The 26,654-nt window shown below is 40.4% G+C and overlaps 1 protein-coding gene across 1 annotated transcript in view; it reads left to right on the forward strand.

The window, feature by feature from the left end:
- Positions 1-26,654, forward strand: part of ALK (ALK receptor tyrosine kinase) — a 305,084-nt gene that overhangs the window by 207,117 nt on the left and 71,313 nt on the right. The window contains exon 6 of the mRNA XM_064709335.1: positions 19,413-19,544. Within this exon, the coding sequence (XP_064565405.1) occupies positions 19,413-19,544 (132 nt within the window). The remainder of the gene's footprint in view (positions 1-19,412; positions 19,545-26,654) is intronic.

A 26,654-nucleotide genomic window follows, 5' to 3' on the forward strand; every position in this document is an offset into this window, starting at 1 on the left:
GGATGGAGCATCCACAGCTCCTCTGGGCAACCTGTGCCAGTGCCTCACCACAGTGAAGAATTTCTTCCTAATATCGGATCTGAACATCATCTCTCTCAGTTTGAAGCCATTCCCTCTTGTCCTGTCAGTACATACTCCTGAGAAAAGTTTCTGTCCACCTTTCTTGCAGGATCCCTGCAGAAAGAGGGAGAGATGGTGACAATTTGCTAACGCTGAAAACAAATGACAGGATATCAGGCAGGAATAATTGGTCTGGATGGTGGAAATGATTAAAAAGTTTGACCAGTTAGAAAGTGATTGGAAGAAACATTTACAATCCAATTAATTAACTAGGGCAATCAAGCTTAATCAGATAGTCACTCAATCAACCAGACTGAACTAAGTGGATAATCTGTTCAACCGGCAAAGAAACCAAGTGAGGAAAATGCACTGAATTGTCAAAATTTAGTGAAATGCACAAGAATTAATCCATTAACATTTAAAATTATCAAAAGCAAAAATTAATATGTAGGATGCTCAGATGGAAACTAGTCCCTTTTGGTGGCACATCTCACCAGAGCCTCAGAGGCATTAATGAGCAAAATAGGTTTTGGAAGATGAAGAACAAGAATGAAAATAATGTGGCACAGTAAGGTAAGATGATATTCTGTGTTTGCTTGAAAATGAAATAATGCTAACAGCAAGAATCTTGGTTTTTTTAAAGCCTGCTTGTGTCGCACATACAAATGGTGGGTACTAAGGTGGTCACCACTTCTCTGTAGTAGTGCAGTACATACAAGATTGAAAAAAAGGTGTAATTCTTCCTTTTTCTTGACAGGGTAGAGTCATTAAGGTTTTGGCTCAGGGCACTTCTGTACCTCAGGGCTTATCCTCTGAGAAGTTCAAGTCCATCTTGGTTTCTGTGTCTGAGAGGTCTCACTGTAAATCTGCCCCAGTCGTGCTATAAGACCCTGTCCAGCTCTTTTTGTCCTAAGCCTTCCTCTTCCTGGCTCAGGAGCCCTGCTGCCTTTGTCCTGCTGTTCTGTTTCTGCCAGGTCTACTGCAGTCAGCTTTCTGAGCAAACCAATTACTAAATCAACCCACAGACTTTTTGACAATCCTGCACAGTATCCAGCATGGGAGAGATGTGGCACCTTGGTGCCAACACTGAGGGATACAGTGAGATTCTCCAATAGAGCAGCTGAAACCAAAAAGCCTCAACTTTGCAATTCCAAATCAAATTCATGGCCCATAAATAGAAATGACAGCTGAATAAAACTACTGCACTGGGGTTTTGTCCCCTGAAAAGTTTAAGAATCTTTAAAGGGAAGCTAAGCTTTCTCAAAAGCCGTGAATGCCCTTTTAACAAATGAAAGTCCTTTATGCTGTATTTGGAAATTCACAACCAGTGGCTGCCCATCAGAGTCTCAGGCAGTATCATTAAGCCTGTATGTTGCAATTCTTTTACTCTGAAGTTGCAAAAAACGTGGGGAGAGAGAGCAATGTTTAAAAGCTGCCAGGTGACTTTGGAGCACAAATTAATGGGAACCACACTCCTTAGTCCCCTCGGAGTTCTCAAAAATGCCATCATTACTGCCTGGCACTGAGACATGCCTTCCATCATGAGGATGAGAAGGGAGGCAGCTTTACCAAGTGCCTCCATAAATGAGGTGTACAGGGCTTTTATGAATTGAGCCTTTGAAAGCCCTGCTAGCAAGGCTTATTGATCCAGAAGTCACACATGGATGGCAAGATCTTAAATTGCAGTCAGTTTTTATTACATGAAAGAAATTTTAAGAACATACCTTTTCCCCTCCCTCCCTTTTTAAAATTACTGCCTGCTGAAGTTTTCTATAACTGGGAGGTTGCAAGCAATTAAATGAGTCAGCTGGATCCTGGGTCCAATTCCAAAAGTGTAATGTTCATGGAACATGATTGATGGAGTATCAGTGAATTTGTAAGCATAGGCAGAGGTTTGGATATGTTTTTTCAGATCTACAAGGAAATATAAATATAAATTAGTCAACTCTGTAAGAAACATTTATCATGTTCCAAAAATATCAGTGGTTGGTCTTTCATTTGATGTGAATACAGATGAACAGTGCAGCTCTTTGGATACCTAAAAACTTTGAGAGTTGAAAAGCAATCCATCTGGTTCTGTGAGATGATGGGTAGTGCCATACTGGGATCCAAGCTATTTTGGTGGAATTGGGTGCACTATAATCGAAAGTAAATGATCTCTTGGAAACTACAGAATATTCCTTGCACTTAAGCCCAAATGATGGACTGGATTTTTAAAACATCATTTAGAGCTGTGATCAACAACTACATAAATCCAGTGTTAAGTTATGCAGTACAAAAACAAAACAAAACAAAAAAAAAAAAGAAAATTATGAAATTTCAAAATTTCTGTAATATGATCAGTGCTGCTATTGATTTCTAAAAAGACACAAAGACACTGTTGTCTCTTTAAGCACCTCATGGAATAACAGTGCATGTAGACATGTTCATGAATATCAATTAATGAAGCCATAACAAAAAGAAAGCAGTTGCTGTAAGACCAGAAACATTAAGTGCAAAGTTTTGGCAACAGTGTTAACTCAGCCCTCCTGTGTACTCTTGTTGTACACATCAGTAACAAAACAGTAGCAAAATGACTCACCTGTCTGCAAAAATTGCCAAGTGGCTTAGACAGCCAAGAAAAGGAAGTATTTCTTCCATGGGAGCTATTTCCCAAAGCAAAGGAAGTGAGTAACTGTGCAGTTACTTGTGAGGAGTTTCTGCCAGTGAAATTACTAAAGCACTTTGCGCGTCATCCCAATAATTGTTGGAGCCTCAACTGTTTGCATCAGCTTGGAGATCTGCCCCCACATATTTATCAAATATTATATTTATATATTTGTCCTTTTGAAAAAGGAGGAGCCTAACAAGAGGTTTGATAGAAACATTGCTGATTTGGACTTCAGTTACTTCATCATTGCTCATCTCTTCACAGCCAAGAGAAGAGTCAGGTTTAAGTTACAGCTGTTCTTTCACTGCACATAGAGGAGGCTGAAGCTGCCACAGGATTTGTAATTATACATCTTGCTGTGCTGTTATATAATTTTTTTTTAATTAACAACTGGTTAAGACAACTGAGAAATGGAAATAACCTTTTCTGTTCTATGTTGGAAAAGTTCAGTTCCAAGGGATGTTGTGCACTGCTCATGTTTGCACAGAGTTCTTTGCCATGGTCTTCCATGTTTATGGTGCTTATCTTCTCTTTTCTTCTAGCTTCATCTTTGGAGCACCTCTGGCTTTCTCTGTTCCCAGGTGAAATCAGGCAATTCCTCTCATTTGGACAAGCCTACTTCTGCTCTTTCCCTTTAGTCATAAAACATTCTTGCCTGTCTAATCTAATCACAAAACCTTTAGGGCAATTTTTATTCCATTATAAGTTTATATTGTAGTAAGTAGTCTTCATCTTAATTGTTGATTTGTAGAATGTGGACTAATTTGTGGCTTCATGCAGCTCCTTCAAATTATAATAAATGTGCTTCTTCTTGCTGGTTCTGTTCCTAGCAGTACCAGGCAGCAGCAGTAATGCATTACAGTTGTCTTTCTCAGAACAATTCTCCCTAGTTCGTATGACTTTTTTTGATTTTCAAGTAAACGGTGGGTTTCTTTCCTGGACAATTAAGCTAATTGCTTAAATGAAGCTAAAGTGTCATGACGAGGCAGATCCCACCAAATGTTAATCAGTCATGCAAAATAACTCTTCCTACAGTGCAAGCCCACCATGATACTGGTCTATAAACACTGCAGAGAAGTTTATTACGATTTCCATTTATTCATCTTGCTATACCATCTCAAAACAGTAGTCTCAGATGTCATGAATAAAGTTTCTTTTCCAGTTTACAGAGTCAAGCAATGGACTTGTCCCTTTCTCCCTATTTCTTTATCTTAATAGCATATAGATGACCTTTCTTTTAGCACCTCAACATTCTGCTGATGCTGCTTGCTTTTTTCAGTGTTTGAACAAAGGCCAGAAAATATTTTCAGTAGATAGAAGAAAAAAAAAAATTTCCCCTAAACTCAACTTGCAAAGCTAATTCAGTTTGCAGTTCTCAGTCTAGACCTCAACTGAACAGTCAGGGAATAAAATCTGTATAATAAACCAGTCATCTAATTCACAATATCACAAGATTCAATCTCCCTAGGCAAGATTTAGTTCAGACATTCAGGTGCTTTGTTGTATGAAGTTAGACAAGATGGTATTCATCTTTTGTGACTTTAGCTATCTGAAAGTTAGGCATCATGTCAGAGCTGGTCTCTAGGGTCCCTCTGTAGTCAACGGAGAGAAAAAGAGGCACTTCAGAGGGCAATTCATTCCACCTTTAACATCATCGCATCATCAGAGTGTCAGAAAGGGGACAATGCTTTGCTTGAAGAATTGCTGTCTGGGATTTCTAACAGCACTATCCTTTTAAAGCCAGTGGGTGCTTTAATACCTGTAATCTAGAAGGTCTGCCCACCAATTTCTCACTTGTGAATGAATAGGGTCAGGCAAGGAATCTTTAACAAACAGATTCTCTATTGAACATTCTCAAGACTCACTGGTTACCACGCCAGATCAATCATTTTAAAGTAATTATTTTGCTGGAGTTTATTCAGAGTCTGTTAGAATAAACCCTGAAAGAAATTAAATGACTGTTGAGTGCAAGATTAATGTTGCTATCCAGGCATACTTTACAAAACCAGCATTGCCAAAACGGGCTTCCTTCATGCAGCTTTTACTGGGTGCTTCCAGTCAGACCGAGAAGCTTCTCTGCACTGGGAAACCTGTGTGAATTCAGCTCCATGCTTTTCAGCCTCTCTAGATATTTTATTAATGGGTCTACAAAAGAAGGCATATTTCTAAAAAAACCACAAACAGTTCTTTCTTTCACATTCAGGGAGGAACATTCAGATACAGAAGTGGTTTGTGAAGAGTGAAGTGGGTGTTGGGAGCAGCAGAGCTACAACCCAGACCCTTCTAATGGAGTCCTGTAGATCATATTTGAGACCCCAGATCAGGCTTTTTGCAAAATCTACTTAAATTGAGTTGCAATTGGAGATTGGATCCCATGCTGCTTCCCAAAGAGTGGTAATAGAAGATCCACATTAATTTTTCACTTACTTCCTTACCAGGAGGTGCAATTCCTTCTATTGCATTATCTTGTTTATTTTTATTACCCTTGTGAATGACTCTGTCACTTCTGTTTAAGCAGAAGCAGTAACTCAATCCCTTAATACAGCCTTAAACAACATTGCTTCTAAATGAGGTTAAGATCTATATTATATGCAGCATTTGTCTTGAACGTTAATTCAGCCTGCTTCTGAAAGGATATCTTGTTACATTCAGGAGTAAGTAATTTCAGATCCAGTTCCTGGTGATCATTGAGTTCTAGACTAAATTTCAACTGACAGGAATTCTTAGGCATGATGCGCCGTTAAGATGCATGTCGGGGAATTTCTGTTCCATTATATTAATGTAATCAATGTTTCTTCTTTACCAGAAAAATTTAAATTCTCTTCAGTTTTTTACTGAAGAGAAAATTGTACCAGGTGTGATGTTCTTTGGGGCTTTTTGTTTCATGACCATTCTGTTTTAATACTATTTTAAAAAAATAGCTTTAATAATTTCCTGTACATAACCCAATCTTTTTATTTCCATCTTTGATTTAAAGAGAGGTCCCTCTTGTGCAGTTCTAAATTGAGAGACAATTTCCTCAGACTTTGAGCATACTTGCAGTTTCTTTTTTCCCATTCCCCTTGGTTTAGAAGCAGACTTGATCTGAATATTTCACATAAAGACCAAGCTGTGTTTGAGTTTTCCCAAAGCTGCAAAGGTAAAGGGAGTTAGCAGCCCGATGTTCCACACTATGCCCTCTGAAAAAAGGAAAGAGAAGGGAAATACTCCCTCTTGCACAGAGTGCTTTGCACGGGCTAGTAAGAACATTATCATGTATCAGAATTATCTCTCATATTAAAATGATGGTTTTTAAAAGGGACTAGAGAACAGCCTTTCAGCAGGTCACATGAGTCTGGGAGATGCTTCAACACAGACCAGAGAGCAGCTGTCACTTGGAAATGAGAGAGGGTCACAAAAAATCCTTGGGTAGGTAAGAATTGCTGTACTGGTGTCACCTGTCTGACTTTGCCTGAAATAAATTAGGGAGTAGTTGCACATGCTGCCTGATCAGCGGATCAGGAGGGAAAGCAGTGGTGAACAGATGGAGGCAATAACCTCTCCTGCCAATGCAGCTGGGGAAGGATGCCTACCTGCAAACCAGAGGGACTCACCTGTTCCACAGCTACAAATAACTCCAGCATCTCACCACAGTCTGCTTTAACTCATTAGTGCTGACAGCTGTGAGCTGAAGTGGTGTTGCTAAGGCTGGAGCCTTGCACTGCCAGGAACTTTGGATGCTCTCACCTTGTGAATTTGTGACAATGCAGCTGAAAGTACTTGGGGGTCTGTTGACTCACAGTGAGCAACACCCAGAGAAAAGCACAAGAGACAGACTCTGCCTTGTTTGCAGTGTTTGGGCCAAATACTCACATCTTCTGGGGCAATTCTTGCTGCAATTTCTTCAAGAAGGAGCTCTGTATTTTACCAAGTCTGTAAGACTCAGAGATGGGTGTTTCATCAAAGTATCATTTTTGAGAAATACATTGTGTTTGTAAAGCAGCATCTCTCTACCTTCAAGTGTGTGCATCCACTTAAAAGATATTTGGGTCCAGACTTGGTGCTGTTAGGTTTATTTTGCTGTTTTCCACCACAATGAAAAGCAATTTCCACTTGGATTTTGGAAATCTGAGCAGTATCAAGTAACTTTGATCAGAAATTGGAAGTGTCTTTTCATCATCTCATCCTAAAACTGTAACAGATATTCAGTGCTTCATCTACAGAAAATTTAATAACTTAGCCAACATCAAAAATTGACACCAAATATGCATTGCTGAGTGAAAGTAGTGATTTATAACATTGCATGAGAGATGTTAGTATCTAATTTACTGCATTAATCAGTGAATGCCAGATCAGTTTGCAGATTGCATGTAGATCAGTTTAATCTGTCATCTTAATTGTCAGTGAATTTTTTAATGTTGAGTTTACTTTAACTGTTTTTCACGCTGTTCCTCACTGAGATGGAAATAGCAGTGTAATAACTCTCCAGTGCCCACGTGAGAATATTCAGGCCTCTTGGCTGGTTTTGTGGTGCTTTCCACATCCGAGTTTCCCTCAGCCAAACCTGAGTTTTGCTGACATTTCCATGGCTTGATGTGTGCCAAATGGAGAGAGCATTGTCAGCCCCAATATGGTAAAAAGTTGTGTCTTTGGTGCTCTGAGTGAGGAGATTTCAGGGGGCAGGACAGAGCTGAAGTGACCCAGGGCTCTCTCAGACATGCTGCACTGGCATGTGGCAGTGGCTCCAGTGATTCTGTCACCCTGTGCTCGTGACCAGCATTTGGTGACACACTCGGCGTCACCTTCCACTTGAGAACTTCCATGGTCTTACATGGGGTGAGCAGCATGCTTATATATACATATACAATTTTTATAATAAATATATTCTATAATATATATATAACTTTATTTTATATCTATATTATGATTTTCTAATATATATTCTATTATTTTCATTATATTTGTCTATTCTTGTTAAAAAAGCAACCTGGAGGGACAAAGCTATTCCAAGTGAAAACTTAGTATGTGTCTCGGCAAAGCAAAACCAAAAAAAAATTAATGGAAGAAAACAAGTTTTCACACCTTCTCCCTGGATTCAAGGAGGTTTTTTTATTGGAAAATATGTTAAAAGGCATAAAGAAAGCATGAAATATATGAACTGAAAAAAATTTTGAACAATAGCAAGTCTCCTGAAGCTAACCAGTGTTTTATTTCAGGTCAAATATAATCTTTTGAAGTACTGCTGAGCAAACATTTTCCTCTACAGGAGACGTTTTCATTTTAGATAGCTCTTAAAAATGAGATTTTTTTTTTCTGTGAAAAAAATTTGCTATTCTAAAAAGTAGCAAGGCCATATATTCCCCTCAAAATGGTTTTTTAGGGGTTTTTTTCTGTCGCAGCAAAAACAGACTTATCCAAGATCTTTGTCAAGCAAAGAGGCTCATCCAAGGTCACAACAGAAGGGCCATTTTGGAAATCCTGACCATCAGATTCCTGACTGGACAGGCAGCATTTCTGGAGGTCATTTGCTAGCAGTGCAAGGCCCCTGCACACACAGAGGGAGTCTGGTTTTGAGGACCCCAAGAAAGGATTCTGGACTGCTGTGTTGGAGCTGTTTTGTGCTCAGTTTTTGATTATTTAATTCTTTCTTCATTTCACTGAGTACTGGGGAAAGGATACCAGGCTTTTTATTTCCAAGAATACCCAGAATGACCGATAACTTGGATTTGGCACCCTGTCTTTGCCATGTCTCAGTTCCCTGAGCTGCCCTCCTGCTCTGCTTGAACAGAGAGTGTGGCTGCTGCTGCTGTGAGCCCAGAGACCTCTGAGCTTTCTGACCCTGTCACCACCCATGGGACCTTGGACCATTGATTTTATCCACATTAGATGCTAGGGCAAGGCACTTTCATCATCTTTGTGATACCTCATTGACAGACTGTTTAAAATTATATTGCTCACTAAAAAGCAGCAGTAATGACCTGTGGGATGGGAAGGAAGGGCATGGTCCAAGTGGAGCTGAGAGCCTTTGCTGTAAGTGCAGCTGCACAAGAGTCCTGCTGCTGTCTCTCAAGAGATCCTGGAAAAGGAGGCAAGGCATTTTTCCTGGGGGAAGGAGGGGGCAGTCCATTTTGTTGCTGGTATTTCAGTAAATTTTCTGTATGAAGATTCCCTGTGTCCTACGGGTTGCCTTCCTGGCTCTGAGATACTGCAGTGCTGTAAGCCAGTGACATTCTTTATGGTGGTGAACTGCATCCACATCCCATTAAGTTAAAGCCCTGGGAGAGCTGGAAGTCAGGTATTTTAACTATTCTCTTTGTGAAAAATATATAGTGGACATATAAAACCTTTGCACCCAGTATAACTTTACTATAGCACCATGGGCAGCTTAAGGTGAATGGAAGTGCAAACACAGTGACCGCTGGGGCAGAGTAGGAAACAGGAGGAGTGTCTGTCCCCTAAGATGGCTGCCCCTGTCCAGACAGCCCCTGCCAGAGGGAATTCCCAATGAAATGTGTACAAAAATTTCTGTCAATGATTCCTTGGGCTTTTAAATTGATACTTCAAGATCAAATGTAGACACATGCAAAGTAGCTTTGAGGTCTCCCCTAGTCTATTTGATGGCCAAAAGAAAGTTTGGTGGTTCTTTTTCGATTATTTAGTGCATTTGTGCACTTTGTACTGTCAAATGAGTCCTGTCCAATACAGCTTGTTTACTGTAACCCTCTCCTAAACTGGTGGTGTTTTTTACCAATACCTTCTTTGAAAAAGCACCATGATCCTGCAGGTGTTTGGTGGAGTGTACACATAATTTCATTGCTTCTTGTAGCTGGTAAATTGTTTATATTTCTCTTTTTTTAAATCCTGGTACACCTAATTATTTTTTGATTGCCAGTCATTTGGAATTCTGTGCATGTGTGGCTGGGTATTTGAGGGTACTCTACTACCCCTGCCTGCAACAAGACCAGAATAACCCCATTTACTTTGCTGTGGGGCTACCATTTCATATTCTCTTTTTGTAATTTGTTTTTTCACCAGAATGTTTGTTTGCTAGGACTTGATGAAGAGCTGTGTTTCTTCCTGATTCTTTATTTTGTATAATGAATTGTTGAACAGTTGTAAAGGATTTGCCTGCCAGGAAGAGATACATTTGCATTTTATAAATAGATTTATCTAAAGTCAACAAGGTGTTATGGTTTGCTGAAACCTACCCAACTGGGAGGAGCATTTTACATAATAACAGCAGTAGCAAGTTTGTGAAAATTTAATACTACTGCTGACAGTAATTAAGTGATTAATTAATGGCCAACTGAATAAGTGAGCAAAATGGGGGCAAAATTGTTGGAAAAATCTTGAAGGTGAGCTTGCACTAAACAGAAAGTTTATTGACAAAGAGGATATAAAGGGATATTTTGGGTAGACATACACTTTATGGTAGCAAATTTAAAGATGAGAGCTGCTAAGAAAATGACTGCTCGAAGTAATTGTATGAAATCTCCTGAGAGTTGATTGCACAATTTATTCATTGAAGGGCAAAGGTTTTAGAGAAAACCTAGAGTCAGAGAGGGAGGGAGAAGTCATGATCTGTCTCCTTGATCTGTCTTTACTCATAGCAACAGTTTGTTAAAATTCCTATCACTGCATTTAAAATGAGTTCAAGAGCCATTTTAATATTATGTAACTATTCCATTTTTAGTTTAACTACTCTACTCCTGCTGGCAGCCCACAGGCACCTCAACCTCGGGGCATGGTTATTCTCTGTACTGATACTGGTCAACTCTTGCAATCCTCTCTGCATCTCCTTATACTTTTGGAAAGTGATCTCATGTGGAAAGCATTAATCAAAGAGTCTGTCAGCATGCCACAAAAGAGTAAAGAGTCTGCCTAAAACCAGGGTGGTAATGTTGGAATTGTAGCGTTACCATTTTTTCTATTTTTCCCTGATATCTTCAGTATGTACCTTCGCTTACACAGAGCTACTCACTTTGTTATTCACTGACATCTCTTTTTTTCAGTAATTGTTCCCAATTTTCCTAAGTTTCATGCACATTCAAAGATGAATAGAGGTCCTCAGGCAGAGATGTGGACTCTAGGCAGGAGTCTTCAGGCTTTTTTTGATGTTGTGGGCCACTGACCTTCAGCAGCTTTGCTCCTGGGATAATGCCATTGAAGCGTAGCAGGGCCTTGGAGCACAGCCTGGGACACAGGCACACAGGCCTGTGCTGGCCCTCTGTCCCTCTGGACTGGCTTCAGAGCACGGAGATGTTGGCAGTTGTTGGTGCATCCAGCTGGAAGAGTCACCCCTGACTCACTGCGCCCATGATTTCTGGTGCTCAGCCATGTGTGGAGATGGGGGGACACCAAGAATTTCCTTCTCCCTCCCCAGAACTAAAAGCTGGGAGCATCCATGCCCGTGGAGTTCCTCCCTGTGGTGAACCTGTTGTGTGCAGCCACTGCTCTCCCTCACAGCAAGAGTTCAGGTGCAATTTCATTTTGCCCATTCTTTGTGGGTTTGAGGTATTGTTGCTCACTTTTCAAACAGAGTGGAAATCAGCTGCTTGATGACAACTTGTTGCTTTCCCACAACTGCAGAAGTTGGCACAGTGGAAAGGTGCACAGCAGGAAACTTGCTTCTCCAAGCAAGCTTCTGCTTCTACCTGGAGCAACAATTGCTCTTCCACTGTGGGGCCACTGCTTTGCACAGTGGGGGATTGGCTGTGGTGTGGGGATGAGTCCCTGCCCTCTGCTGAGGGACCCCATGTGCACGCTCAGGGCTGTGCTGATTTGTGATATTCCACCTGCCACCCCCAGCAACCCATCTGTACTAAGGCCAAAAACCTTAATGCTGCTGACAGCTAAAGCAGAGAGACCACTTAAAACACTTACAGAAAGAGAACTGCATTTTAGGAATGAAAAATCTTATTCCTATCTAAAATGCTGTTTGAATACAGTTAAGCTTCATATCTTTATTTGTGTTTGTCATGACATATGAATATACCTCTCTTGTTAACTGGATTGGCAATGCTAAAGGAGAGCTTGCTGAGATTCTACAATTGCATGATTAAGGAAGAGGTTATATCTTACCTGTGTGGAATCAGCTCTTGATGAACAATGAAAATATTCTTCAGTCTCTTCTTTTTACTTGAATCTGGACATCTTGTCCAGCTGGTACAGGAAGCAGCAGGAGTCAGAGAGATTGTGTGGTTTGGGCAATTTACAGGCTCATTTAGGTGATTGAAATTGGTTGACAAGTACCTCAGTTTGATCATCTTTAAAATGTTATTGATGTTCGAGGTCTTCTTGCTGGGCTGCTTTTAAGAACCAAGAATTGAAAAAAATCTGCTGTGTATAGTGTCAGTGTTGGTTGTGCTTGGAACTGCAGAACTGGAAGAGGCAAAGATAACACTTACTTTAATAATTCAAAATGGATTTGAACTAAGCCTCCTAAGAAGCAAAAGGTGGAAAATTACATGTATTTCCTATCTAATCAGCTCTTACAGTTTCCCCAAAAAGCACACATGAGGTTTGGAAGGACAATTTTCATGTCTTTTCTCCAGCAGCCTTGTTTTATTTCACATTCAGTTCCATGTTTGATGCTGAGGTAGGACCTGTGCTAAATCTGCTCCTGTTGTCTGTAAATAAGCTTAGAGATCTTTACCACCTCATGGTTTTGTCAGCATTCATCTTTCAGTGAGCCAGCAATCAGTCTGCTGGTGTTTCCCATGGAAAAGATTGTTCCCTGGTAAGAGCTGTTCTCTAAGCCTATTCAGGCCCAGAAAATTCTGATGGGAATAGCAGAGGCTAATAATAGATATTACACCTTTTTATTTTCCCTCTACAAAGTATGAATTTTGAAAAATCCCCAAGAGATCACAGAAAAGGGGGTTTTGGTTTTGTTTTTGAGGGGATTTTTTGGTTTTTTTTTCTTTTAACCAGCTGCTTACTGTTACAAATATATGGTATTCACTTGTTTTATGAGAAACATGAAACCTAGGGGAGAAGGTTTTCTGTTGGTGTTTTTTAATCTCACAAAAATGCAGCAGTACCTAGAAAGATGGAATTGTATCTGAGAGAAAAGATAAACAGCAAATACAGTCTAAACTGAAACAAGGGCAAGGAAAAGCAACCAAAAGAAATGAGATATGGGATTTTAATAAAATTACTCTATCCCACTGGATTATTCTAAATCAGAATGTTCATATTTATGGATGAAAGCTTCAAAGATCTACTGTGTTTGATGAAATTTAAAAAGGTCCAATGACTGTGTATGCACAGTATTTCATACAATATGTATTCTCTGTCTCTTTTGGCCCTTTTCAATTCAGTAGATGCCACAGAATATGTAGGTATCACTGTAGGATGGAAATCACACTTTCATTATAAAGTTCAGTGCTGCTGTTTACTTGTTTACTATTAATTTTTGGATGTGCAGTTGGAGCTGCTTATTGACTGGTAACAAAACACCAGAAAAATATGTATGTTACCAGAGCCCTAGCAAAAAAAGCCAAAAGAAGCAGCTATATTTTGTGCAGGATTTAGTTCTAGGGGAAAACATTATCATGTAATTTACTGCACTTAACAATTTTGGTGAAGACCCTCAGCCAACTTTCCTAATTGAAAATTGAGAGAGTGTGAAATCCATCCAACTTTCTCTTTCCACATTCTTATTTCATTATAGTTTTTAAAGGAAGCTATTTTTCTCTGTAAATGCAGGGAATATGCATCACACCAACACTATTGTTGGAAAGTCATTCAGTCGAAAGGTAGGAAAAGGAACTCGACCTGGTCAAAAACATTTCTGAGAGAACACATAAGGCCTGGATAGTCTGAAGGCTGCACAGCTCTGGAGAGAGTTCTTGCTGCTGAAAATGTGGCAGTGAGCAAGTGCCAGCTCCTCAGGTGTGCTGAGAGCTCTCTTCTGTGTAAGCAATCCTGCTGGCATTAGGCAATGCTGAAGGAGCAGATGTTTGAAATTTGTGTACTAAACACAGCATCCCTACTTTGAGGCAGCAGAGAGAGAAAGCACATTAAAACTGAGCTGGATGAATTATTGGCATGAGCGTGTTCCAAACCAGTAAGTTCCCTCTTGAGTTTCCTGTCCAGCATTTTATTTTTGTCTTAATTCAAGTGTTTTCAAATTTCTGGGGTTTATGACAGCATTACTCATGCGTTGAAACCCCTAAAGTCAGTTTTCTAACCTAGAATTGATTTGAATTTTTTGCTCTGTGAGAACTTTGGGTATTTTTATTTTCTGGTTAGATACATTTTGAAATGTTGACAATGTCTTTGAGACAAAAATTCTGTCTCTACGTTTTCTCTTCTTGTAGTAGCTCACTGTGGGAATGCTGCACCCTTAGTCTGCAGGGCAGGGGGTGCTCTCTCAATGGGAATTTATTTCCTGCCCTCTGTCCTGCCTTCATCAAAGGTGTGTTCATTTTATACTGTAAATTATTCAAACTGCACTGTGAAGACAGAGTAAATAATTTCCTTACGGGTTTTTTTATGCCTGTTATCATAGCATCTCAGTTCCTTACAAACGTTAATGAAATGAACATCACAGAGCTCTTGTGAGGAGTTTATTCCCATTTATGTTTAGGAAGTGAAGCAAGAAGATTAAAGGCAGTTTATGTAACTGGAAAAATGGGAGAGCTTTCAGGCATTTACAAACACTGGCTGTTTTTTCTGCCTGTAGCAGGCAGTCTAATAAAAAAGAGAATATTTCCTCCTACAAGTGCATCCTTAGGCAATGATAGTAACAGTAACAATGTTGTTGCAAATATTAAAGACAGGAATTATGAAGTATTGACCAACTTTGACTTCCTGGTGTGAGAAACATGTAATCCAGTCTTTTTTCCAAAGCATTTTTGAGGACAATGTGTTTTCCAAGTATGTCTCTCACTGGTCTCATTTGCAGCTGCAGCTACTCGGGTTCCTTGCTGATCTGGATACAAGTGTCCTGGGGTGGGCGGCTGGAAAATGAGAGCAGTGTAGCTTGCTGTGAAAGTTGTGATTTATGTGATCTGCCCTGTATCATGTGGAGTTCAATGGCCGTTTGCCAAGGATGGCTTCGGTCCCCTCAGACATGAACTTATCTTTCACTTCTCTCACTTTCTTTCCTCCTTTATTTCATAGCTCCCAACTTCTCTAATGGTGAAAGCATGGGCATTAGTAACTTGTATCAATAGCAAATTTACCTTGTCCTGGAATATGGCTATCCTCAGCACAAAGGGAGCCAGCAGCCTTTGAATGTCTGTGCTGCTGGAGGACAGGAGATAAAAGAGTGAGGAAATATGTAGCCATCAGAAATGGCAAGTCATGGAAAAATCAATAATCTGAAACCCCCCCCAAATTCTCACTATCCTTTTATAGCTAGACAGCAGCTCTTCTGTTTTCATACAACTTTCAATATGCCAAGTAATGTTTTTGTAAATATCTGAGTCAAAGCTTTGAACTCAAGCCAAAGGAGGGGCAGGAGAAATTGAGAAGTTAATGACAAATACTTGTAACAGACACACATCATCAACAAGGTTGTACAATCCCAGATTTTTAATGACATTTAGCGGAGGCACCAAGCTTCAGCACTAGCCCATTGGAAAACATTTTTTAAGAGATGTAATCAAATAGTAGGAAACTTTCTGTTTTGAGAGGTAAACACATAGGGTTAGATAAACATGGGTAGGTATTTTTTGCTACATGTATGCAATTAAAAATGGAAATTTTTCACATTGTGGGCATATAGGGTCTTGCCTTGAGAACCTCTGAAATAAACTCAATTCTGTACAATGAGGCTCCTCAAGGATAGCCCAGAGAGAAGCTGCTTGCTGGTAAAATGTGGCAAGGCTGTACATTTATCCCAGGTCTTTGGAATTTTTGCAGAGTACAAATGAGACAATTTTTAAACCACAACCAAGTATTGTCGTATTAAGCTCTTCTGTTTTAGTGTGTCCTCAGCAGGAGTGCTTCACCTGACTGTGTTTGTCCCAAAAGCTTTTGGTAGGATTAAAAATTATGGTCTAAGAAGTTGAATGTAGCATGTGAAGGTATAATTATGTTCAGCTTCATTAAACCCTGCATGATAATTAGGAGCATAGCCAGTTTGTCAGATAAGAGATATTTTTGTGGATGCCTGCAAGAATTTCTTCTCCATCCCACCTGGGCAGGTGTGGTGGCAGGAAGACAAAGTTTCCCCTTTTGCAATGATCAAATACCTCACTCTTTCTGGCCAGATTCCTCAGAGACAGACTCACCAGAGCTGGCCAGCACACTGTGATTCCTCCGCTGGTCAAGGGACAGGGAAGGAGAGAAGAGGAAACCCAAGTCAGAGAAAATCTGTTGAGAATTGAAATATGTCCCCCTGGGTCTCACAGTGCGAGCAGAGAGTTGCTGGTCCTGCATAAGCAAAGCCACATGATTTTCCTCTTTCCATCCTGATAGCGGAAATGGAAAGCAAGTCCAAAAGCCTGGGCAGGAAAGATCCCAGGCTGTCATTTGTCTCCAGGCTCTGGTACTGGATTTGAACACTGCCAGGGCTGGACTGTGTTGAGAAGCAGGACCTGTGAGGTACAAAGTCAGCTCTTGTTCCCCAAGGAGTTGTTTCTACTTTTCTACTTTCAATTTAGAGCCTGAAATGCCATTTATTTAATGCTGCTGTTTAAATAATGATTTATAAGCCTCCAAGCCAGCCGTGGTACAGCTTAATTACTGCTGTAATTTATGGATGCCACTGGCTACATAAACACTGCTGTAAATATAAAGGATGTCTCCCACAAATTTTACTCTGATACTTATTTGATACCATTCATTTTCCTTTCCCAACACGTCTTCTGTGTGTGAGTTGAGGCCACTTCAACAATCCAGGTCATTCTGGTTCACTTTGCCAGGAGTAATTGGGTCTGGGAACTGAAAAGATCAAACGTCTGTTTTTCTTGCAAAGTATTTTAATTAAAATTTGAGTTTCCTTGAGCTTGGATGCAAACATCTGCATTAAGTGGCCCATTAAAAGGATTATTTGTATTTGGGCTTTTTTTGGTTATCTATTTGTTTTACTAGTTAATCATCTCCTTTCTCCAATTCATTTTGCCTTTGTGCTCACAGTAAGCAAGCAAACAAGATGGGAATAAATCATGCACTGTAACAGAGCCCAGCCATTCCCCGGGCTGCAGCTTTGCTATTTGTGTTCTCTAACCTATACAAGGAGCACGTATATATTGGTCTAATGCAAATCTGAGCTAATTCAAGCCCTGTCTCCAAAGAGATGAATGAGCATGTAAATCTGCTGCTTTGTTTTGGAGGAATAGCTCCTGGAATTGCCTGATTCCCAGTTGCAACTGACATATTTCAAATACTACAGTCAGTTGGCTTAGGGAGATTTGTGCCCCTGGGCTGCAACAAAAAACACCTGGGAAGACAAGTAGGTTCTCTTGAATGCCTTGGTTCCATTATAATTAGTGTTAATGCAGTTGTGTGCTTGGAAAAGTGAGTGCCTTTAAAAAGTTATAATTAATTGAGTAAACAGAACAAGCCCATTGCCTACAATTACCACTCCTCTGAATCTCTGTGTATCTCTGCAGCTGCTGAAGTAAAACACGGACATTGCTGAAAAGATTGCAGATAAACTGAGTGGGACATGAAAGCTGGTACTAAACATGGGCTTCAAAACCATCTGTGGGCTAATTCAGAGAGACAAGAGCACTTCTGAATTTCAGTAGAACTTAAGGATCTTTTTAAGAGTGTCATGATGTTGCTGACTCATGGAAGTGCTCTCCTAACTTTTCTTTGGGTGGTACTTCCAACAACTGAGTGTTATTCAGGCTCACTGCATGCCCCTAGGAGAAGGGATCACCTCCTGAGTTACCAGGGTCCCTTCTCACAGCTTTGTAGTGCCCACTTGCACATTTCCTGAGCCCCACAGGTCTGGCTTGTGGCACATGAAGAGCTTTGCACTCACATAGGGAAGGCTCTCAGCAGTAACTCTGAGTGTGCATTTTTTTGTAGGAAGTTCAGCAAAGCCAAGGAAGATGCCATCTCACGGCCTTAAACCCTCACCAAGGAGCCCACAGATATTGTCAGCAGCCAGCTCCACATTACTTGGGCTATATTTCCTGCAAAGCTTCTCCTCTGTAGTCATGCCTTGACCCAGACTGGAATACAAGGGCATTGTACAGCCTGTATGTGGCAAGCCAGAATTGCTCTAAGGAAGGGAAAAAAATCGACCTGACAATAGCACAGAGTACCCTTTTTTGAGGATCTATCGTCCTTTATTAATAAAGTTTGGCATGTATTCCCCCCACTCCTGAATGATTTGCACCATAAAATAAGCTGGAAGAGATATAGTGGTTGTTTTCCTACATGGTTCATTAATTTTTAGTTTTGGCAGGCAATATAAATAAAAATATCAAGTGCACATCTAATTGAATCGCCAGTGATTTCCAACTCCCTGTAGTACCAGAGAACCAGAGTACATGATGTAGCTGCACTGTTGAGTGAGCATGGATGAGTTGGGCAAACAATGGCTCACTCTGCCCAGAGGCTTTGGTTTAATCTGGAGCATTTATCCATTTAATATGAGACAGGGCAGTTATTGCTGCAGTGGGGAATTCACAGATCTCTTTGTTCTGTCAGGCTTGTCTTCCAGCAGTGACTGGAAATGTGTCTTGGCACATTCAGGAAGGTGTCAGTGAACTGCACCCACACTCAGATTTTTGTGGAAGGAACTCTGGCATTTCTCAAGCTTAGACTCCTCCAAACACACTGACTTCAAGATGTAACTGAATTAATTCCTGCCTCCTTCATGTGTCTGATCTAGAGCATGGACCTCTTTAAAAAAAAAAGATTATAAAAAGAGCTTTGTCCCAAGTATCATCTCAAAGGACTTGGGATGAGAGAGTTCCTACAGTAAGGAAAATTATACCTGTCAGGCTACTTGATATCTGACTTCTCAGCTGTCAGGGGAATCAAGTGCCTCCAGAAAAGGATGGTTCTTAAAGAAAATTGCTTGGGATCATTTCTGAGTGGATGATATTGACCTCTAATTGTAATGTTTGATGACCTCATTTCATGAGAGCTGTCTCCTTTGCACACTGCTGGATGTCTTTTGCTGCTTAGCACAGGTAAAATGAGCTCGTGACTTCTGTCTCTTGGTGGATATAGGCTGCTGTGGGCTCAAGGGAGTGCAGGAGCAGGAGTAGGCATAGAAGAGAAAGAAAAGTACAAGTAGAGGATGAACTGTTTTCTCTCCTGCAGGGAATACGACAACACAATACACCCGAAGTAAAGGTAATGCATGTTGCCAAAAGAGCATGATGAAAGTTTGTGCTCTTTCTAAATCCTGTAGCCATGTTTACTCCTGAGCTAGACAAAGAGGATATCAGCTTTCAGGACTGTCAGTGCAGCAGTAAATTCACACACAATTAAAAACCTATCATGTGTATTGTGTTGTTCTTGATAAGTAACAGAGCAGGACGCAGGATTTAAGTCCTCCAGAGGTCAAAGCTGCCTTCCACATTATAGCACTAGAAAGGCCTGAGGAACTGAAATTCTCTATTTCATGGACTATTAGACATTTGACAAGATTAAATAGGTCAAAAAAATTAGCAAGTAAGTATTGAATTGAGAAGATTTTACAAGGTGTTTATCCCTTCAGTGTTATGGTACGACCTGCTGGTTGAAAGGAAGGCAATTTGGTTATCTGAAGTGGTTTTTGTTGTTTTTTTTTCTTTTTCTCTAGGATCTGCCTCTCTCTCAAAAATGGCTCTGGAGGGTTCCTTCAGCTGCTGGAATGGAACAGTGATCAGGCTGGGGCAGGCGTGTGACTTCATCCAGGACTGTGCTGAGGGAGAAGATGAGGGAGATATGTGCAGTGAGTAAATCCTAACCCCCAGGTTGCACCATCCTTTTCCAGAAGCATTGATTGGTTTGAACTTTAATTTCTGAGACTTCAGTACCAACAGACTCATTTGGTGCTGTCAAAAGACCTGTATCCCCCATAGCAGATGCCTTTTCCTGGATGTCTGCCTGGAGTGCACCATTTGATATTTCTGGGCTCACCTGCATCTCTTGTGCAGCAGCTTCTTAACATGCTCTTGGTGCTTCATCCCTCCCAGTGTCCTGATCAAAAATGCAAAGGAAGCATAGCCTGAATAGCTAGATGCCTCCCAGAATTACGAAATGTGTAGTTGGTTAGAGCCTTTAATCAAAATGTAGTGCAGCATGTGGCAGAGGGGGAGAGGAAGGAGAAAACTTCTAAGATGAAAAATGAGTAGAGCCAGTAGCTTGTCTTTGACCAACTCCTGTGTCTTTGTAATTCCTCTGGTTTTCTACCCTCTCTTCCAGAGTCAATAGTCCAATAACACAGCAGAAGATAGATAGCAGCCTGGGTTTTCTAAGAACTTGCTGTGCCTGAGTATTTTCAAAAATGTGCTGTGAGATACTTTAGGACCTTCCTTTGACCATCTTGAAGGTGCCTTATCACTTTTTCCATACCTCTGTAGATTCTACCTCCAGCATCCTCCCATCTGCCAGCCTGCAAATAGGAGTGGTGGGTTGTCAGCTGTATGGTTGTCTACAGGGCAAATATATCAAGAAAAATAAATATTGAGAGTTTATTGTTCAAAGTCTATATGCCACAGCTGTTCTAGCCTGTGGGCTGTTGCAATAGAACTGTGTTGATTTGCTATGTAAAAAACATGTTTGCTGTTTCTAGCAAGAGCTTAATATGAGTGATATACAACTTTTAGCAGATTTCACTTCTGCTAATAAAGAAATAAAGTTACAGACTATTGGTGTGAAGAACATTGGTTTGACCTGCGATCATCTAGGAAACTAGTTAAAAGCTTGAAATTACAAGCTTCTCCATCATTTTAGATATTGTTACAATTTGAAATTATATTCTTTAATGACCCACTCAGTGGACATTAAATTCACAGGAACAGTGTCAGCACTGTGGACTTGCAGTTTCTTAGAACCAATAATGCTTCATATTAGTAATATTGAAACCTTATTTCCATCTAAGACATTTCAAATAGAACTCTAAAACCCCATAATGGCATTTCTGTTGTGTTCTGCTCTATAATTTGAAAAAGGTCGAATGCATTTTCATTCCATTGGAAGGAGAGAAACATTATTTACCCTCAGCTGTATTCTCAGACACAATTTGGTGCCCATGTGCCGTAAATGGCTCTGCCTTGTGGGAGTGATCCCAGGGGGAAGAGCAGAGGTCACAAGGAGGAATTGTACTGATCATGGATGTAAACTAAATACCACATGGGATGGGGCAGGCCTGGAGGAACATGCTGGCCTGTTATTTTCACACCTTGGGTGTACTTGTGGTGGGTCTGCTGTTCATATTCACATATCCCCTTGCTGCCCCCCTTTACCCATGGTGAGCCCAAGCAGCCAATGCCTCTCTGGCATAGCTGTCACAGGTCTTGGTTTGGTTGTCTTTTCTCCCTCCATTCATCTGTAGCAGTTTCCACAAGGCAACGTGGCACTTGCAGCTGTGCTGGCAAAGGAATGTACTGAGAGTGTCTGTGAGAAAATGTAAAAAGCAGGAAATATTTAGCCAGCTGTTTAGCAGAGCATCACTCCCAGCTTGAGGAGACCACATGGCTTGCATTCATCCATAGGTACTGGAAATGAGAGTTCTTACTTCCAGCCAAAAGGTCCAGAAAGCACTGTCTTCCACTCAAGGAACAAAAAAGCATGGCTTGCCTGAGCTGGAGCCCAGGATATGCCTGCTTATCCACCTTCAAGCCTGCTCAGTTCTATGGCTGATCCTTCTGCTTTTGCTTCTTTACAGTGCTGAATATTGTTGGCATAAGATTTCTTACACAAAACAGAGAAGTGATCTAATGTTTGAGGTGTCAGATATATCCAAGTGGCAGCCTAACACAAAACATATGTCATCTTTCAGCATTTTAGTTGTCATTTTATTCCTGAGCAACACGGATATTTTCATCAGCTTTTTGCAAGTGTGGTAAAAAGCGATTCAGATTTATCAAGCAGAGAAAAGGGTTTCCCAAATGGTTCTGCTTAGACAAAAGAGCTGTCAGAAAAATATGAGCTATGCTCAAAACTGAGGCGAGATGTTTTAAAAATGCCATTATCAAAGGCTTCTATCTTTGAGCTTCAAGGAGGTGTTGGGGTTTTTTTTGCCTTTCACATGCTTTCAGCTTTACAGGTTTTACAATAAAACTGATTGGTTTTATTATTATTTTAATTTTTTTTTACTAATGATTTGAATTTTGTTCCTGTTTGAGCTGAAAAAGATCTCTGTACAGCCTGCTGTTTGCTAACATCTCTTTACTTATTAATGGCCAGTGAAACGTCATGGTGCTTGTTCTGCTTTGCAGCCAATTAGTCTGTGTAGAAATTGTAAAAGCAGAGAGGGATGACCCCTAGAGAAAAGCATGTTTGAGTCAGAATCAGATATCCTTCCAGGAGTAAGAGACAGCTTCAAAGAGGCAGATGAGGGACAAGGGGCTGAGCTGCACGTGTGTGTTGGCTCAGGATCAGACACACAGATCCACCAGCCTGATGGAAGGGCCGTGCTAGAAGTCACTTTGCAGAGCATACACTGCAGACACATTAATACTCCAGATAGCACTGGTGGTGTGTCTCTGCTGGGAAATTCCTGCCTTTCCAGATGCAAAAACTACACATGGCAGCCACTATGGCAGGCTTTGACTCAAGGTTTCTGCTGAATTCATAAATTGAAAGATAGATTCCTCTATAAAAGTACTTTATTTAATGGTGTAGTAGCTGGAGCTGGGTGCCTCTGAAGAGCAACCTTGAACAAGTCCCTGGTTGATTATACTCAAACAATCTGAATTTCCCAGCTTTCATGTGACTTTTTGGACCAGTTGTCCCCCATATTTGAGGCTCTCGGAGCTCTTCCCATTCATTATCGTGTCCCTTGCTTGCCTCCAGGTAGGATGTTTCTTATTTCCAAGGCTGCAGCTTCTGTTAATGAAGTCCTTATCTTCTGTCCTGAACCAGCTCTAGGGTTTTCTCATATTTGACTGAGTGGAAAGTTCAGCATATCTGGTGAAAGTTCACAGCTTGTGCCTCAAGCTTCAGCAAATTTATCTGTTAATGCCAAGCAACAAACTCTATATAAGTAGTTTACCAAATCACTCAACATAGGGATAGACCTTTCTGCAGTAAGCCCCAACAAATTTTCTCTTATTGTAGTAATCACATGTAATATGCATAGTGTGGTACAAGACAGACACAAAACCTCAAATTATTTACTAACATAGTAGTAAATGGGGCTCTGTTTTACAGAAAGGGTGAATTTGTTTTAGCAGTTTTGTACTTCTCTTTTTAATTAACAGTGTCTGGGATTTTGGTTAATCTTTCACTGCAGGGCAGCAAGTCAGAGCAAAAGTTAAAACTTTACTGAAAAGGTATGCATGTTATTCTGACTAGTCCAAAACTATTTTACTTTCTGTGACAAATTCAGAAAAAAAGATTCATCCTTCGAAAATATTGGCTAATCAGTCCAAGCATGTTAGGCAAGTAATGGATATATTCTAAAAATGGTAGCATTTTAAATAATGGAGGTGCCAGTAGTATATTTACTTATAGACACTCAGAACTTCAAGATACAATTAACCCAGGACTGGTTCTTCTGTGAATTTGAACCCATATTTTCTATTTCCATAAAGAGTTTCCAAACTTGTGGTCTGGAGTTCTGGTCTAGTTCAGAAGAAAATGATTACCCAAGTCCCTCCTGAGGTTGCACTTCCACATTTTATGAATTTTAGCTGGAACAGGAAATTATGTCCTCTTTATCTTTCAAATAAATCTCACAATCACTTGGTTATAGGGTAATTTTCACTCTGCTTCATTGAATATTTAAGGATGTGAAACACCTTAGCAGGTGAGATAAGGAGGACAAGTGTCTGGTTCCTCAGGCAGTGGTGGGAGGACTGCATGCACACATCAGTCAAAAGGCCAGATGGCAGCTAGAACAGGAACCTTTAAAGTTTGATTTTTCTGTTAATGTGGATGAGTGACCAAAAAAAGCATTGATAATCAATTTTAAAGTGGCCAGTTTGCTTTCCAGGCAAAAATGTGTGAAGAAATCGTGGGATTCATTTTTATCCAGATACAGCCCAGCAGAGTCTTCCTGCAAGCAAAATTATGAAGTAGCAGCCTGTTGCCAGGCCATGCTATGCTCTTAGGGTTCCTGTCTTGCATGCACTAATCCTTCTGCTTTTTCTTTATCAAAAGCTGTACTTATAGAAATGAATTCTAACCTCTGGCAGTTTTGAGCTCAGCAAAGCCATCTGCCATTGAAGGATAACTCTGCTGACTGTTGAAAACTATTTTCTCTTTTTATGCTTCATTTCTGGTAAAATTTGGCTGGCCAACTTTGCTGGCATAGAAGAATCATTGAAACAAAGTCATGTTTAAGATTCATGTGATTCTTTAAATCGAGTAGCTGATCTGTTTGGCTTCTGAGATTTCCTCCTAAACTTAGTGAAGGTCCATACATATAGAGTAGTCTTTAATGCTTTTGCTCTTTATAATACCAGTTTGGAATTTCACCCAGAAACTTAAACTGTAGTATCTGGTTGATTTACTTTAGTTTTGAAGAAATAGATGATTCTATCTGCTTCATAAATTGTATCAGTTACTAATTCTCTAGCTATTAATGGACAAAAAAATCTGGTTAAAGCAAAAGAACTTATTTAGATGTTTCTTGAAAGGTATTTAATTCTGAAGGCTTAAAAATACTTGTTTAAGAACAAGTTTAGCATTCAACAGCTTTTCCCTGCTTGCCCACCCACATAAAAGGAGAGACTCTTGCATTCTCAGAGTGCTTCAGTTTCACTGGACTGCTCTGTTTTCCATCTCATACCCACAAGTTGTATCTTAATCTTAATAAGGGCTAAATTTCTGAGGTTTCTGTCACTGGTATTAATGTCCAAAATGGCAGGTTTCAGTAGAAGTAATCCCTGCCCCTAATTTCCATGATTTTCCAATAAGGTCAGAGCAGCTTCCCCTCATCAGTGCAGTGTCTGTGCTAATGTGAGTTTCAGTGACAAACACATGAAATGGAGAAATACAGGTTGGAGAGAAGTGGTACCCAGAGGTCCCTGTGGAGCACCAACACATGGAATCACAGGTGCTGTGCATATTCAAGGTAAGAAAGAGCAGCAAAGAAAATGCATCCAGGGCATGAGACATCTGAAAACTCATAAAACATTAATTTGGGAAAAGGCAATGAAATATTCTGTGAAAGTAATAGCTTTTTATTTATGCCCTTACTTGTTCATCGACAGTGAGCTTTTCCTGGCCTTCAGGCAGGGATTGCTACTTAGATGACTCCTCCTGCTGCTCTGACTTGTTTACATCATGCTAGATAGCAAATGGCCATGACATGAATTCAGTTGGACACCGAGCCAAGCTGTTTCTGTGGGAATTCAGGGCACATTATAATTTGTCATTTTCTCTGTATCCCAGCCTCAGGCTGCGCAATGAAATATAATCAAGTTCTGCAGAGGGGTGAAATACAGGGAAGTAACTATCTGCTTAACAACTTCACATTTAAAGACTAGGCTGAATGAATTTAGAGATTTTTGAAAGGAAAAACTTGAAAAAGCACTAACTTTGGTACAGGTTTTGATTTTTTTCATAACAGGTTTAGATGCTTGGCCAAAATACCACTAAAATGTGGTTCTTGCTTCAATGTCAGGTTCCAAGTCTAAAACTAGCCCTACTAAAAAGCTACAGATAGAGGATTTGTTTCACTTTCCTCTGACAAGTGAGTTGTGATTCAGGGTCCCAGAAAATCAAATGTTTGTGGTCTAGGTGCTGCAGTTATGGTGTTCCACAGTTGTTTTTTCTGGGTACACCAAGGAACACCTGCATATGCCAATGACACTCAATTGCCTTTTGAGGTGTGTGAGTCAAAGCTGGGGCCCTGTGAGCAGGTATTTTATTGATCTGAAATCTCAGGGGATACTTAAACATTTTGAATAATCTGGGGCTTGAATACTGGTGCTTCATTGTCTGACAGCCTCTCTATAGATATATAATTTCAGAGGGAAAATAAATTAATAATCACAACAAATTATATGTTCGAGACCATCTTCTTCTCATAGAGGAGCTAATGAAATTGCTGGTATCACTTGACCAGAAGATTCTCTTGCTTTAGAAGGTTGTGGTCTATCCTGCTGCTTGCTAGTGAAGAAATTTTAATTCTGATTTTATCAAGCAGCTAAAAGTAAAAAAAAAAAAATTCCTGGATGTGTGTTTGCACATGAAATTTCATTTTTATCTTTCAATTTTTAACAGATTTCATTCTCCATTTGAGAATGTACCATTCTCCTTTCTTGGAGCAAAAGGAGCAATACTTTGCACCCTCATAAGCAGAACTTGCAGTTGAAGGTAGAGAAGTGAAAGGAAGGCATGAGATTACCTTCTGCTTTGAATGGGACTACTATTGCTTTAAAACTGACAAATTTCAAGGCAAAAAGCTAATGGAGCTCTATTGTTTGGAGCTGGAAACTAAAATCCTAAGCTAGTGACAGAATGAGCAGGCTTCAAAGCCTGGAATTATGGATTAAAATAAACTATCCTCTTTCATCTCGTGGAAGAGACTCACAGGTAAAAAAATCAAGGCACAAAAGGATCCAGTGCTTTACCTGAGGCCACATCAGTGCTCACAGAGAGAAGAGATCATGTTGCTGAGCTGGGCTGAGTGGAAACCTGAACTGTAAGGGAGGGAATCTTGTAGGGAATTTATCCCCCTCCAAGATTTCCCCCTGTGGGGCTGCAGAAGCGGTGCTTAGGAAAGTCATCTCCAAGATGTGACCTGGAGTGAGCTGATAGCTGCAGAGCTGAGAGCCCAGGAGCCCCCATGGTGTGTAGTGAGATGTGTCCTCTCTCTGGGGTTTGTCAAGGTGTGTGGGGGTCACTTAGCCACACTCTGGGGGTCGTTGCCCGCTGCTCCTCCCTC

The sequence above is a fragment of the Zonotrichia leucophrys genome, chromosome 3, assembly GCF_028769735.1.
Source record: "Zonotrichia leucophrys gambelii isolate GWCS_2022_RI chromosome 3, RI_Zleu_2.0, whole genome shotgun sequence".
Classification (NCBI taxonomy): Eukaryota; Metazoa; Chordata; class Aves; order Passeriformes; family Passerellidae; genus Zonotrichia; species Zonotrichia leucophrys.